This window comes from Citrus sinensis, chromosome 9, assembly GCF_022201045.2.
Source record: "Citrus sinensis cultivar Valencia sweet orange chromosome 9, DVS_A1.0, whole genome shotgun sequence".
NCBI lineage: Eukaryota > Viridiplantae > Streptophyta > Magnoliopsida > Sapindales > Rutaceae > Citrus > Citrus sinensis.
In genome coordinates, this window is record NC_068564.1 from 30,242,739 (window position 1) to 30,256,050 (window position 13,312).

The following is a 13,312-nucleotide window of genomic DNA, read 5'->3' on the forward strand; positions in this document are numbered from 1 at the left end:
TAAACAAATATAAATTTATTCATATTTACATGAGACACCCATTGGAACCAACTAGATTTCTACTTTAAATTTTTCTATTTAGTCACTTACATGTTTCCAATATTGAAAGGATATTTACTCTAATTAAGACATCTGTTGGGACCATCTAGATTTCTATCCTCTTTTTTTTTTTAATCACTTACATGCATTCAAATATTAAAAGAAATATCTACTCTACTCACAAACTAATAGAAAAAATTACTGTACTTAATTTTTAATTGGGGGAGGAATGAAATTGAGTCCGAACCATGCTCTCATCAAAACCAGGCCATGGGTTCACCGCTCCGCTCTGGGTAGCCCGGAGGGAGTTGTTTGTGAGTTAAATAGCTAGGCATGTGTTTCTAATTTTCCAACTCTAACCACACATGTGGGCTCTTTTCTAAATGTTTGTTTAATTATGAAAGCTGACCAGAGATAAAGTCTTTTGGATTGATAAGTCTTCCTATACAATCTTAGATTTAATTTAATCATATTGACAGAGTCGAAAGTTGGAATTCATATTAAATTTTGGTAGGAGTAAGGATTTGTAAACCTCATGTTAAGGTCAATTATCAAGACTCTTTCAAAAAAGAAAACTAAGGAGGATTATAAAGACTTTCTCGAGTCTTGATTAGTCAATTAAAGAAATTAATGAATTAATGAAGTGTAAGAGTTTTTTTTTTTTTTTGTGTATGTGAATTTTCTAAAATATGTTATATCTATAATGGGCTAGATTATGATTGATTCTCAACTTAAAATCGTTTTTGCAATTTGTTTGAGCCAAATTTATGATATATTATTTTTTTATGACTTTTAGGAGGTGGACAAAGTTTAAATTAATTTTTAAAAGTCTATATATTTTAAAATTTGAAATTGATGGTTAGTTAAAAATAAATAAATGATTAAAACCGCTCCGGTATTAATTTACTTTTTATACATATAAAATTTATTCTAGTTAGTAAAACTTTGGTAAGTTAGTACTTGATAAATTAATACACTAATCAAATAATAATTTTTTGTGTTAAATTATATGTTGATTAATTAATATATTTCTTTTGTCCAGTGGTATTAATTTATCCTTTGATGGACATCAAACCAATGAGTAAGATGGGATATTATAATTCACATGGTTGAATAAAATTTCAAGAAATTTTTTTTAAAAAAAAAACTGATCTGTGGGCTAGTCAACTCAATTATTCAACGAGAGTAGTGCTAGAGAGAGAAGCATGAGAGAAAGACAAGGGAATTTTGCTTTCTCTCGTCTTTCTCTCGTATTTCTCTACACCAAATATTTTCCATTCAACGAGAGTAAAATGTCAATCTTGTATCTCTCCTTTCACAACAATTTTTTAATAGTCTTGCAATCATACTTAAATTCAACCTAGATATTTTTTATTTCATTTTATTCCTCCGGAGTAGTTATTATTATGTGATGATGGTCACGATTTACGAGATTTTCAATTTACAAGGTTTTTGTTTTTCAATTTTTTTTTTAGTGGTTATGGTGGATGCTTTTGGCCTTTGGGTGTTCTTTCATTTTTCCACGCCCCAATATCTCTTTCACAAGTTTGGGACAATAATACAAAGAAACTAGAGAAATTTCTGCTGTCAATTCTTGTTTAATTTGTATAAAAATCAATAAATGTGATCAATATGTGCCACAAGTAGCAAGTTACGAGTCCTCTTTACTTCATAAAGGTGGGAAAAAAAATTCAGGTACCGTGTACAACATGTACAATACCTATATGTGTCCATAAACTTACAAGTAATTTGATAGAAAAATTGATGCCAATGACTCTAATGTCCATTATCTACGAACCCTATTATCTTTCAACCATCATCGTTTTAAAATTTTAGTGTGAAAATTTTAGGAAAATGGCAGGTTAATTGCGAGAGTATTATTCATCAAAGACTTCCTTTCTTACATGTTCATCTATAATTTCATATTCATGCAATTTTACAATCGCAAAGGTGAAGAAAAAAGAAAGCCAGTAGAATATTAATTATTACATAGAACTGAGGCAAACATGCATTCTACAAGCAAGCCCTAAAACTTAATTCAAAGAGCAACAGGGTATCTGTCAACACAGTCAAGCCATGGATTCCTAGCAGGCTTCTTGACACGGCGCATTGCCTGCCAAACAACACTATTGCACTTGAACCCCGAACCAAACGCTATTTGCCAAACTCTATCTCCTCTTTTAACTCTCTCTTTAGCTTCCAAGTACGCTAGTTCATACCAAATGCTACTGCTTGACGTGTTGCCAAAGCGATGCAATGTCATTCTCGACGCCTCCATGTTCTTTTCACTCAGCTCAAGGTTCTTCTGTAGTTCATCCAACACCGTCTTGCTCGCTGCGTGCACGCAAAAATGCTCGAACGCCAGCTTGTAATCGGGAATGTAGGGCTTTGTGCTCGCTAAAGATGAGGAACGGGACTTATCGGCGCTGCCGCTGAATAAGTGGCGCCAGACTAAGGTGGCGAAGAAGAAGAGCTGTTCGGAGAATGGAAGAACCAGAGGCCCCAATGTCGTGATGTTTGTTTTGAGAGCATCACCCCCTATTTCCATTATATTTTTACTCACCTTCAGCCCTCTGAATCCTTGTTCATCTTCCTCTTGGTAAACGCTCCTGATGAATGCATGAACGAATTTAGGTTTTGTTGATGATTTGATTGAAAAACATATAATGAAATACACACCAAATTTTAAGTGGCAGTGTGGAAGCCTCAGAAGAATTAATTTGTGTTGATGGGATGCAACTAAAATTCTGCTAATAAATTAATTTATAAATTGAGAAACAGATTCTCTTTCTCTGAACTCACCCGTTTATATATGCTATTAATAGCCCTTTAAATAATGTAACAGCATCTTTGCCAAAAGGACAGAGGTTTTTTCTTAGTGGCCTACTTATGTTGTTACTTCACACGTACATGACAACCAACCTTTCAAGGTTTTGAACGATATAATCCATAACACTATTGTATAAGACTGATGCATATTAGATTGATTTTACTTAATTATTTAATAATTGAATGAGGATTCACCGTAATATTTTTATAAAAGTTCGAACTCTTAACTTTTACTATTGTAAATATAAGGACAAGGACTCTGGCCAAACTTACTTATATTATCACTTTCAATTTTCCGATTCTGAAAACAGTGAAGAGTGTAATTAATTAGTAGCATATTTTTAAAATTACAACTAAAAGATGGAAACCAACATTCTCGTTTCCATCATTTTTTTGGAAACAGGTTTGTAGTAAGAAAAAAATACTGGAGCCTACCGCATCAAATTCGATACATTCTAATTAGATTTTATCTCACATAATTTACATTTATTTATCTCAGCTAGGTGTGGCTACTGACTTTAAAAAATGATACCAAACTAATTCTTTAGTATTATGAAATTTAATTATAACGAAATCACTGCATATAAAGTAACAAATTATGAGCACTATGTGTTAATATATATCACACATGCAAACAAAGTAAAAACAAACCTGAAGCTCCGGTCATCGGCGCCGGTATGCGTGCGGACGATGAGCTGGAGGCGGTACTTGGCGCGGTGATAGTCCCGTCGCCGGTTGGACATGAGGATGGCGGAGCAGCCCATCCGAAAAAAGCAATTAGGAATCATCATGGACCGGTCTCGGCCCGCATACCAATTATAGCCCACCATCTCAGTGCTCACAACGACAGCATAATTATTAGGATTAGCCTGCAACATGTCCCGGGCCAAGTCCACTCCAATGACGCCGGCGCTGCAGCCCATGCCCCCAAGATTGTAACTTATGATATTCCCTCTCATTTTGTAATGGTTTATTATCATCGCTGAGAGCGATGGTGTGGGATTAAAGATGCTGCAATTCACGACAAGGATCCCGACGTCCTTCGGCCTCACCTTAGTCTTTTCGAATAGCTCGTCCAGAGCTCCAAACATCACCATCGAAGCTTCTAAACGACCGTGTTTCATCGTCATGCAGTTCTCCTCAGCAGACATCACTACCTTGGGGATGTACGTTTCATCTCCAATCCCCGATGATTTCATTATTCTCCTTTGAAAATCCAAGCTCGCCTCGTCGGACTTGCTCCATTTTCCTGCCACTTCGATGAACTGCTCTCTCGTCACCTGAAAAATGATTCGTTAGTTCAACAAGTTCACTGTTTCAGGCTAATGTCAATGTCCAGTAAACGCGCACCTTGAGATCATCGGAGGGGCGATAGCAAGCAAAATCAACGAGATAAACGGAGCGAGGGCGTGACATGAAGTAAACGGAGAGCGTGAAGGCGAACACGCCGAAGAAGCCAAGAACGGAGGCGAGATCGTGGCGGGTATCTTCCCAGAGCTTCTCCCAGAGCTCTTCTCTACTGAGACTCCCCACTTCAGCACTAAACACAAGTAACAACACAGGAATGGTGGCCAAATATATGGCATGGTTGATGAGGTAATGGTACCCTAGCTTCACGTACTTGAGGTTCACGGACTGGAGAAAATCTGGCAGCCGTCTCCGGACTCTCACAGAGAACGTCAAAGAACCGGCATTGGGACCGGAGGACTCGATCCCACGGTTGACAATTTCAGTTGACAGGAGGTCTCGTTCACTTCTAGCCATGACGTTAATGTTATGTGTTATAGCTATCTAGTTTTGATAAGAATGGTTTTTGAGAGTAGAGTTACTTTATATTTTATAATGTGTAAAGCGCAACTGAATTTATGAATTACGAACAATGACAACTTGGTGGATGAAGTGTAGTTAATGTTGTCACCAACTTGACTGCTCAGTCGGTGAGTAGTTGAAAGATTTTATTACATCTCTTAAATTCATCGTTGAATGAGGATTGTTTGGGTGATTTTTTTTTTTTTGTTTTTTAAAGAGAAGAATTTCATTAATAAGAAAAAAGGAGAGAAAATTTGTAATTTAAGTAATAGAATGATATTTTAGCAAACATCAATTATCTTCAAAATGGTTCTTCCGAATAGAAATTGATGGGTAATTCCACCGAACGAAAGAATTACAAAAGAGTAGTGTTAGGTGTAGAGAAGCACGAGAGAAGGACGATAAAATTTTATCCTCTATCTCTACCCACTCACTCTCTCTCTACCATTTTCTTCTTTATTTCTCTCGTTCTTCTCTTCACCAATCATTTTCCATTACAAAATAATCTTAAGTTTACTAAAGAATTAACAATAGAATTTCTCTCTCCGTAAATATGAGAACACCTAAATTCAATTTCCTTTGGTAACGAAGACAATTAACCCATCTATTGTGAAGAAGCCAATGAAGATTATAATCTTGATTAGGGAGGCACAAAAATACTACAGAGAAGTCACTTTCCAACCAACCATACTCGGCGCCTATCATTATGAAAGGCAACCTTAATAGTTAGGATAACAATAATATATAACTCAGTAGGAAATGCACTGTGATAGCTAAAGCGCAAAATAAAGTAATCTTTAAAGATGCCATTAAAGCTTCTATACACAGCATGACAAGATGAATCGATTAGGTTCCGTTTGTCAATTCATCCGTATTAATTTTAATTCAAGAAATTATTGATGAATGCTAGAATACCGTGAAAATATTTGGAGCTCTAGGTAAACGCTTGTTAACTTGTTCAAATGTTTGGGCGAAATGCTGAATTGTGTGTATCTACGTATGTGTAATCAAAAGGGTTTCTGGCATATCATCTAGCGGCCATATGTCATTTCTCCTTAACATTATTTTTAGACATGTCGATTACACCATTGAAATTGCACGCTCAGTGAGGTTAATTTCATTCGTAGTTTCTAATATGTGTTTTTAATTTGACTTGACAAAGAGATGGTTCATGATGATCAGATAACTTGTGGTTAGGGTCGCAATAACGTACGACCCATAACGTTTCGATTGTAACATGCACAACCAAATAGAAATTTATTTTTCCTTTTTTGGGGGCAAATGTGGCGCAAGGTGATGGTGATAATATTGCCACTCTTTGGGTCGGTTTCTTATGAAATATTTAAATTAAAAAGGCTACCAAGAAATGGCCAAGTAGTTGAAATTTATGGGAATCTGATGATCCTATCTTCGCAACGTCATCACCATAACCAGCTGGCCTCTCTGTTCGTGGACTCGTAGTTTAGATACTGCCTTCTCTTTGCAATCCAAAATAAAGCACGCAATAAATAGAGACGAAATCGTTTAACCACCACCTGATCACCTTTGAAATTCTTAATTATTTTAGCAACTTGCGAGGAATTGGATACATCCAGGGGGTGACGCTACGCGTTGGACTCTTCTAAGATTTGTTTCTATCACTTTAATTCATAATAAGACATTTCGATACTTCATTAAAAGTCCATAAAAAATAACACACTATTAATAGATTTTTTTTTTAAAAGAAAATTATTCACTAAAAGATGAATTTTCTTTGTTTGGTCTTTTGTTTGTACTATTTTTAGTCCACGTAACATTATTCTACTTTATTTCATCATAGGTGTTTAAATAGTGAGGATAATTTTAAAATGTAGATGTATATAAATTAACAGTTTTCATATTCAATTTATATGTGAAAAATTGCATATTTATTCTTCAACAATGCTTTTTTTTCTTTTTCGTTGTTGTCTTAACACTAGGGGTGAAATAGGTGTTAAACAAATTATAAGGAACTAAAGTATCATTCTTATATTTATAAACATTTAAAGCGTGTGTTAGTTTTTTTAATGGTTTTTATCAAACACCATAATTTTTTTTGTTGATAGCTGCAACATTTATTCCACCATGGGTGGACCCAACCAAGAGCTAAATAGACCTTTAAACCTTATCAATTAACATTGTAATGAGAAAAAATAGTGATGGTTGGATATTGAATACTTGGGAGTCAGTTGGTATTTGGATCATTCCAATCAATTCACGGAAGAGTTATGCACTTCATTTTCCAACTAGTAAGTACTATCTTGGCTATCACAATTTTCAAGAGTGGGCACAATGAAATAATAAATAATTTTATAAATTATAATTTTTTTTCGTTTAATAACTAAATATTATACTATTTGGGGTAAAAAAAAAAGAAATAACACTTAAAAAATTCAAATATGGTTGTTTATTGAATGAGAGTCAACAGTCAATACGTGTTTTTTCTTTTTTGGTTGGGGGGGGGGGGGGGGAGGGGGGTTATTTGAATTACAAAAGGTCAACGCGTTTTGAACAGTCAATTTTGTTTGAAATCCCCTGGCAACTCTATTGTGACATCCAGTTTCGTGCTTTCAAATTTATGATGCATCGATTGCTCCTTAAAGTAAATCCAAAACACTTATTTATTTATCTCACAGTGATTAACTGAAATACATAAACATTTTAAAGAAAAAAAGATGATATATATATATATATATAAATTGTTTTTCGAAATGAAAAACACTTAACACATCCAGAGTTATTCTCTCCTCCGAATATCTACTTTTTAATATAATTAGAATCAATACCAACCATTCTGTTGTAAAAGGGCTTGTTAAAAGATAAAATTTTGCTAATCTTTTTGCGCAAAAAAATTGTTATTTCTTTCGGTAGAAAATTTAAGGATACAGTTGTTAGCCATCCGTCTATTTATACGACTTGAATGAATCACCAAGGTGGTTGTTACAGTTTAGCTACACAATGTCTTCCTGGATTATTGTATTCACGCCAATCTTGTGTCCAATTAAAAAAAAAAAGATCATAACAGCTAACAGTTTACTTTAAGCAGAGAAAAATGGTTGCTTGCTGCGGAAACAGGCAGTGGGTCCCCACTTGCTGTTCTTGTTCGCGATTCTGCAGGTTGAAGATGATGCGAGTGCCGACGTACAGCATGAACGATCACATTTATCATAGAACTAGAGCTATAAGACTTGAGTTTAGAACTAGTGTATGGCTAGAGGAAGTTTCAGAATTTATCACATATAAGAACTGGCAACTATTAACTATCCTGTTCATTCAATAAGAACACAACCTTATGTAGAGCTTTGAGTATGACTCAGTCATTCTTTGAGTTTTGATTCTAGCTGTTAATGCCAATCCAGTGCCAAGAGTGCTTCAAGCAACCAAAGTAAATTAGTAAATATGAATAATTTTCGCGTAAATTTATCAAAAGTTACGTGAAACAACTGTGTTTTAATTACTGTTCGATGACAAATGAGAGATATGTGTGGCTCTTTCTCAGCTTCTGAGATTTTTAAGTTTGGCAATAGCACATAAAAGGCAGAGCAGAACTGGCATGAAATTCTTCTATTAAAATAAAGGGTAAGACTCAGAAAACTTTTTTATCAACAAGCCAATCATTTTTCAATGCTAAATTAACGTGACCAAAGAAAGGCAAAATGAAAAAGGTTATGACCTCAGGACGAATTGGTGTCCTTGTATGCGCTGCAAACTTCTCCAACCTCCATCTCATCATCATCTGCAAATGAAGCATCCTCTAAACTCCCGATTGTTTCCGCCTGCTCAAACTGTATACTCGTGTTGACACTCTCAGAATCATCCTCAAGCGGATCCTTATTCTCCATGTCTGATAATTCAGATAAATCACTAAAACTTTGAATCTTCTTCTTCCTTCCTCTGTATCCACTAAGGCTCAGGACTTTTTCCCTCCAAAGAACTAGTGGTCTCTTCTCAATCAATTCTGAATCTTCATAACCTTCTGTCAAGAACACACTAAACCTCTTTCCCCTCTCTGATACATAAAAAATCCCAAAGTGTTTTAACAGCAGTCTCATTAACTTCTGTGGCATGACAAATTCCCTTCGGTAATGAGTAAGGTGATCAGTGACCAACCTCTTTTCAAGGGTAAAGCTAAGCAGCTCGTGCATAACCGCAACTGCCCTCTTATCAAACTCTAACGACCCAGCTTTAAGCTCCCTGGCATCCGCATACGGAGACAAATAAGCCCTCTTCTGAAAATGCTCAATCTTCCCTCCATATCTATACACTTTCTTGTACTCAGGGGGAAACTTCAAAGGAAAGGGCAATGAAAGCATTTCCGGGGTATGATCAGGACCAGCCTCAGTTACCCCCAACACCTTTTTCTCCAACTCTGTGATAGCCCACTTAGGATTCCATGTTACAAGCCCCAAATACTCGAGTTCAGGGTCCTCCTTACATTTAACGACTCTAAAGAGTTCAGGATACTTGTGCACCCAACTAGTCCTAAAATCAAGTGGCAAGCCAAAGTCTCTTCTAAAATGTGCAATCTTGGCCAACGGTAAACGTTTATCAACTGACATCATTAAGCACCTAGTAACATACTCCGCAGCTTTATCCGAATGCTCTTCAAGCAACCTCTCCTCTTCTTCCAACAAGTCGTCAGCTTCTTCGGTCATTCCACACCACAACAGCCCGTTTTTATCCTTATACAATTCAAAGAGCTTTGGTGATTTTCTAATGAAATCTGACATTTTATGGGGTTTAGGCAGATTAATTTGCTTCCTGTACTGATCCAACGATCTAACAGGTATCACCATTTCGGGTTCTTTCCTTAGAATTTCCATTAAAAACTTCATTTTAGAGAATATTTTCCACTTCTCAGCAGCAATCTCAAGTGGACGGATTCTCTTATTCTTGCTTCGGTCTTGAACACGCTTACTGCTGGTCATTAATCTATTCTGGGACCACCAAAGTGAAGAAGATTGCTTGTACCAAGCTCTTCTCAGAGACAAATCGTCGAGCAGGTTGAGTTTATTGACCAAAGAAGAAATTTTAACAACTTTGGCTGTCATCATAATAACTACAAGCAATAACAAACGAACATAGCAATGCAGAATGATATCTGAAATCAAAAGGGGAATCGTATCTCTAAAGAGATTCTAGATTTGATGGTTGATTTCTGACGAGTAGATTCTCGCTGAAAGTGTTTGCGAAAATGCCAATATGAGAAACTTGCAAGAGGCGAAAACTGGATGATACACAAATCCTGCGGGCAAAAGACGCTTTGGCATCGCATAGCCCCCCGGAGCCCAATATTAAAGGCCCAAGATTTATTATTTTGAAAGTCCAATATATTAACTGCTTGAAATCTTTTTTTCTCCAATTTCGAGAAAATGTATTATGTTAAGCTTTTTGCTTGCTAAATATTTTGATGCGTAAAAGTTTGTTTAGTCTCTATATTTTGATATTAGTGTTCGTTTACTCTCTATATTTTTAAAAATATCTCAAAGCATCCTTACGATTAAATTATTGACACTCTTGTCATTATATTTTGTTCCTTTTAACTTATTTTTATAATATTACCCTATTAAAATAATATTTTTTAGACATTATTAAAAAGAAAAAATAAAATTTTAATTTTAATTCCAAAAAATAAAATAAAAACAAAAAATATATATTAATTTTTGTAGAACACTCTCCCAAGGAGTTCAAATATTATTTTTTTAAAAAAATTGATAATCTAATTTCTTACAATATAAATTTTTCAGACATACGTGAGCTTCCAAAAAAATTAATATATAATTTTTTTGTTTTTATTTTATTTTTAGGTTTAATTTGATAATCTAATTTTTTATTAATATCTAAAAAAGAAACATTAATATAAGAGTGTAATATTATAAAAGTAAGATAATAATAATAAAAAACAACGGCACAAGTGTTAATATTTAGCAGTATGGACGTTTTGAGGTAATTTTAAGAATATAAGGACTAAATAGGCACTAATCTTATAATATATGGACTAAACAAGCTTTTATCCTATTTTGAATGGAACAAAAATTTGACACAGCAAATTTCACAAACAAAAGTTTAAAATGATATTACAAAAATTTCAAAAAGTAAGTTGGGGAGTTGAAGACTTTTTGCTTTTTTATCGTAGGTTTCAAAAATTTTCTATAAGTAAGTTGGTTGCCTCGAAAACTTTTACATTTTACAATACTTTCCGAAAATTTTCAAAAAGTTAAGAGCTGCCAAGGCTATATATCTTCAGGCATTAATGTGATTCCGCTACGTATAGCCAAACTTGTAGAGAAGTAGCTAGTTTCCATTTTGGCAAGGTTACAATGTGCGGATAAAACACGTATGAAGAAAGAACATAGGGATTGTTGCAGGGGGTTCTAGGAATTTATGGTAGATCTAGAAAATCTCGACACAGAGTTGATTTTTCTCACTCTCTGATTATTGAAGTTGCACCCCAACTAGTTTCTTGTATTTTTTACACAGTTTAGGGTGTATATACGCGACTTAAGCTGTGTTTTTGACATGTTTTAAAGCATACAAACACAGTAATCAATTTGGACTAAACAACATTGATTCGTTGAATGCTCACCAGACAACAGGCTTTCTTAAGAGACATAATATTTATAATATAAGTGAGCGTGCATGGGAATTGAAAATTGGCTGACTACATGGGATGCTTAACTAGCAATTTCTTTGGTTTGGTACAAGGTTGTCTACTGATTACGAGTCTAAATTGCTTAGCGCGTTTGACCCACTTCGCGAGGTACCTGCGGATCTACAAAATTTCTACAAAAAAATTCAAACAATGGAAGTTTGAATTGATGCTATCACATCCCAATTTTACCTGCAGATCTACAAATCTCAATGGAGGCAAATTAAAACTCATCTTCAAAATTTTACTTATGATTGAAAAAATATTTTGTTATTAAAAAAACTCTTTTAACCCATGAAGATGCAATATCATTCATTCACTTAATACACGAACAATCAATACGACAATGGAAGACAATTTAGGTAGTGTTTATTTTTTACATTAGATTGGAAATTCTAAGGAGTAGGAATCGTGGGATTGAGAGTATAGAGTGTGAAAGGAAATAGGTTATTTTCTTATTTAAATAGAGCTTATTTAAGGAGAGATTTTATCTAAAAAATTTTAGTTGTTTGGTTGTCAATGACCGATTTTATTAAAAATTATAAAATTATTTTAATAGACAAATTTTAAAAAGTTATTTTATGAAAAGAATTAAATAAGATTGTAAAATAAGTAGAGGATATTTTAAATATTTTAACATTTAAAAAAGAACTTTTCATTCTCTACTTTTAAAAGCTCAAAATTTGAGCATTTTCTAGTAGAGGTAAAATAACTTATTTAAAATTCAAAAGCTCTACTAAAAATTCAACTAAATTGTTGACATAATATACTTATAATATTGATTTTGATGATAACAAATCATATGTGTCATAGGTAAACAATGTTGGAGTCTTTAAAATTGAATGAAATTCTTACGCTATATAGTGTTTTGGGACAAAATTGAGGTTTTGGAAATAAATGGATAACCATTGACTTTGAAACGGTTAACCGATAACTCAAGGTTACATTTTGATTGATTCTGGAAGATCCGTTAACCGAAAATATGCAAACAACAAGCCCGCTTGGAACAGGTAAGCTTATGAAATTTAACAGCAAACTGTTACTTGAAAATGGCAAGCCGACTTCAATCAGTGAACTCGTTGGAATTAAACAGCTAACTGACATCCTCTAACGGCAATCTGACAATTCAAAATTCTGCATAATGGTAACTTGCAAAAGTCGAAATAGTAATCCGACTTGTGTTAATACCGATCTGATTATGCCCAAAAAGTCAACAACTACTAATTTTCTTCTCCAACTATAAAGGCTCAATCAAATTCAAATTTAGGTAGAGATTCAACAATTGTCATTGAGCTTGCTTTTGCATATTCAGAGGCAGATGCAGCACATGACTAGTGGGGGCTCAAGCCCCCACTGCCACTGGCCAAAAAAAAATTTTAAAAATAAAAGAATTTTTTTAATTTTTTAATTAACCCCATTAAATTTATTAAAATAGTCACTATAAAATGTAAAACCCATAAAATTTAAACTTTGACTTTAAAAAAATATAAAAACATATATTTTAATTAAAAATAATGATAGCCCACTACTCAAAATATTTTATATTCTAAAAAATATGGTTAATTCTTCTAGTTTATATAATAATAGTAGAACGAACATTTTCAGTAATAAAACTCATGAATGATCATCTTTGGAATCGGATGAGATAAGTGATAGTTTGGTTGTCTATATAAGAAACAATAAATTTAATAATATTGATAATAAGTCTATTGCATAACATTTTTAAAATATAAAAATGCGTAGAGACTAATTATAAATATTTTATATATTCAAAATTTTAATTTTTTATTTTTTTCTATTATCTAATTTAGCCCCCGGTAAATTATTTTTTTAGATCCGCCACTGTGCATATTCAAACTATATTGAGTTCAAACTTGTTTTTTCCTTCATCAAATCACACTTTGAGCTTTCATTTGTAAATACATATATGTGTAATCTTCATTTCAATTTCAATATTGAGTGATTTTT

The 13,312-nt window shown here is 33.8% G+C and overlaps 2 protein-coding genes across 4 annotated transcripts; both read right to left on the reverse strand.

The window, feature by feature from the left end:
* Window positions 1-1,894: 1,894 nt before the first annotated feature.
* LOC102627644 (3-ketoacyl-CoA synthase 10) lies at window positions 1,895-4,711 on the reverse strand. The gene is made up of 3 exons (XM_006474469.4): window positions 4,219-4,711; window positions 3,520-4,148; window positions 1,895-2,648 (listed from the first exon to the last, which is right to left on the reverse strand). The coding sequence occupies exons 1-3, from the start codon at window positions 4,630-4,632 to the stop codon at window positions 2,078-2,080; spliced, it is 1,614 nt and encodes a 537-aa protein (XP_006474532.1). The 5' UTR covers window positions 4,633-4,711; the 3' UTR covers window positions 1,895-2,077.
* A 2,930-nt stretch (window positions 4,712-7,641) lies between these two features.
* LOC102627144 (protein WHAT'S THIS FACTOR 1 homolog, chloroplastic) lies at window positions 7,642-9,990 on the reverse strand. 3 transcript variants are annotated; one of them, XR_008052082.1, is made up of 3 exons: window positions 8,369-9,989; window positions 7,985-8,065; window positions 7,644-7,874 (listed from the first exon to the last, which is right to left on the reverse strand). XR_008052082.1 is itself a non-coding variant. In XM_006474468.4 (2 exons), exon 1 carries the CDS (start codon window positions 9,747-9,749, stop codon window positions 8,370-8,372), a length of 1,380 nt encoding a protein of 459 aa, XP_006474531.1. In that variant the 5' UTR covers window positions 9,750-9,990; the 3' UTR covers window positions 7,642-8,036; window position 8,369. The 3 variants fall into 3 exon arrangements, 2 of the variants coding, with proteins under 2 accessions (XP_006474531.1, XP_006474530.1); XM_006474468.4 differs by having other exon boundaries at window positions 7,642-8,036; window positions 8,369-9,990; XM_006474467.4 differs by having other exon boundaries at window positions 7,643-8,065.
* Window positions 9,991-13,312: the final 3,322 nt, after the last annotated feature.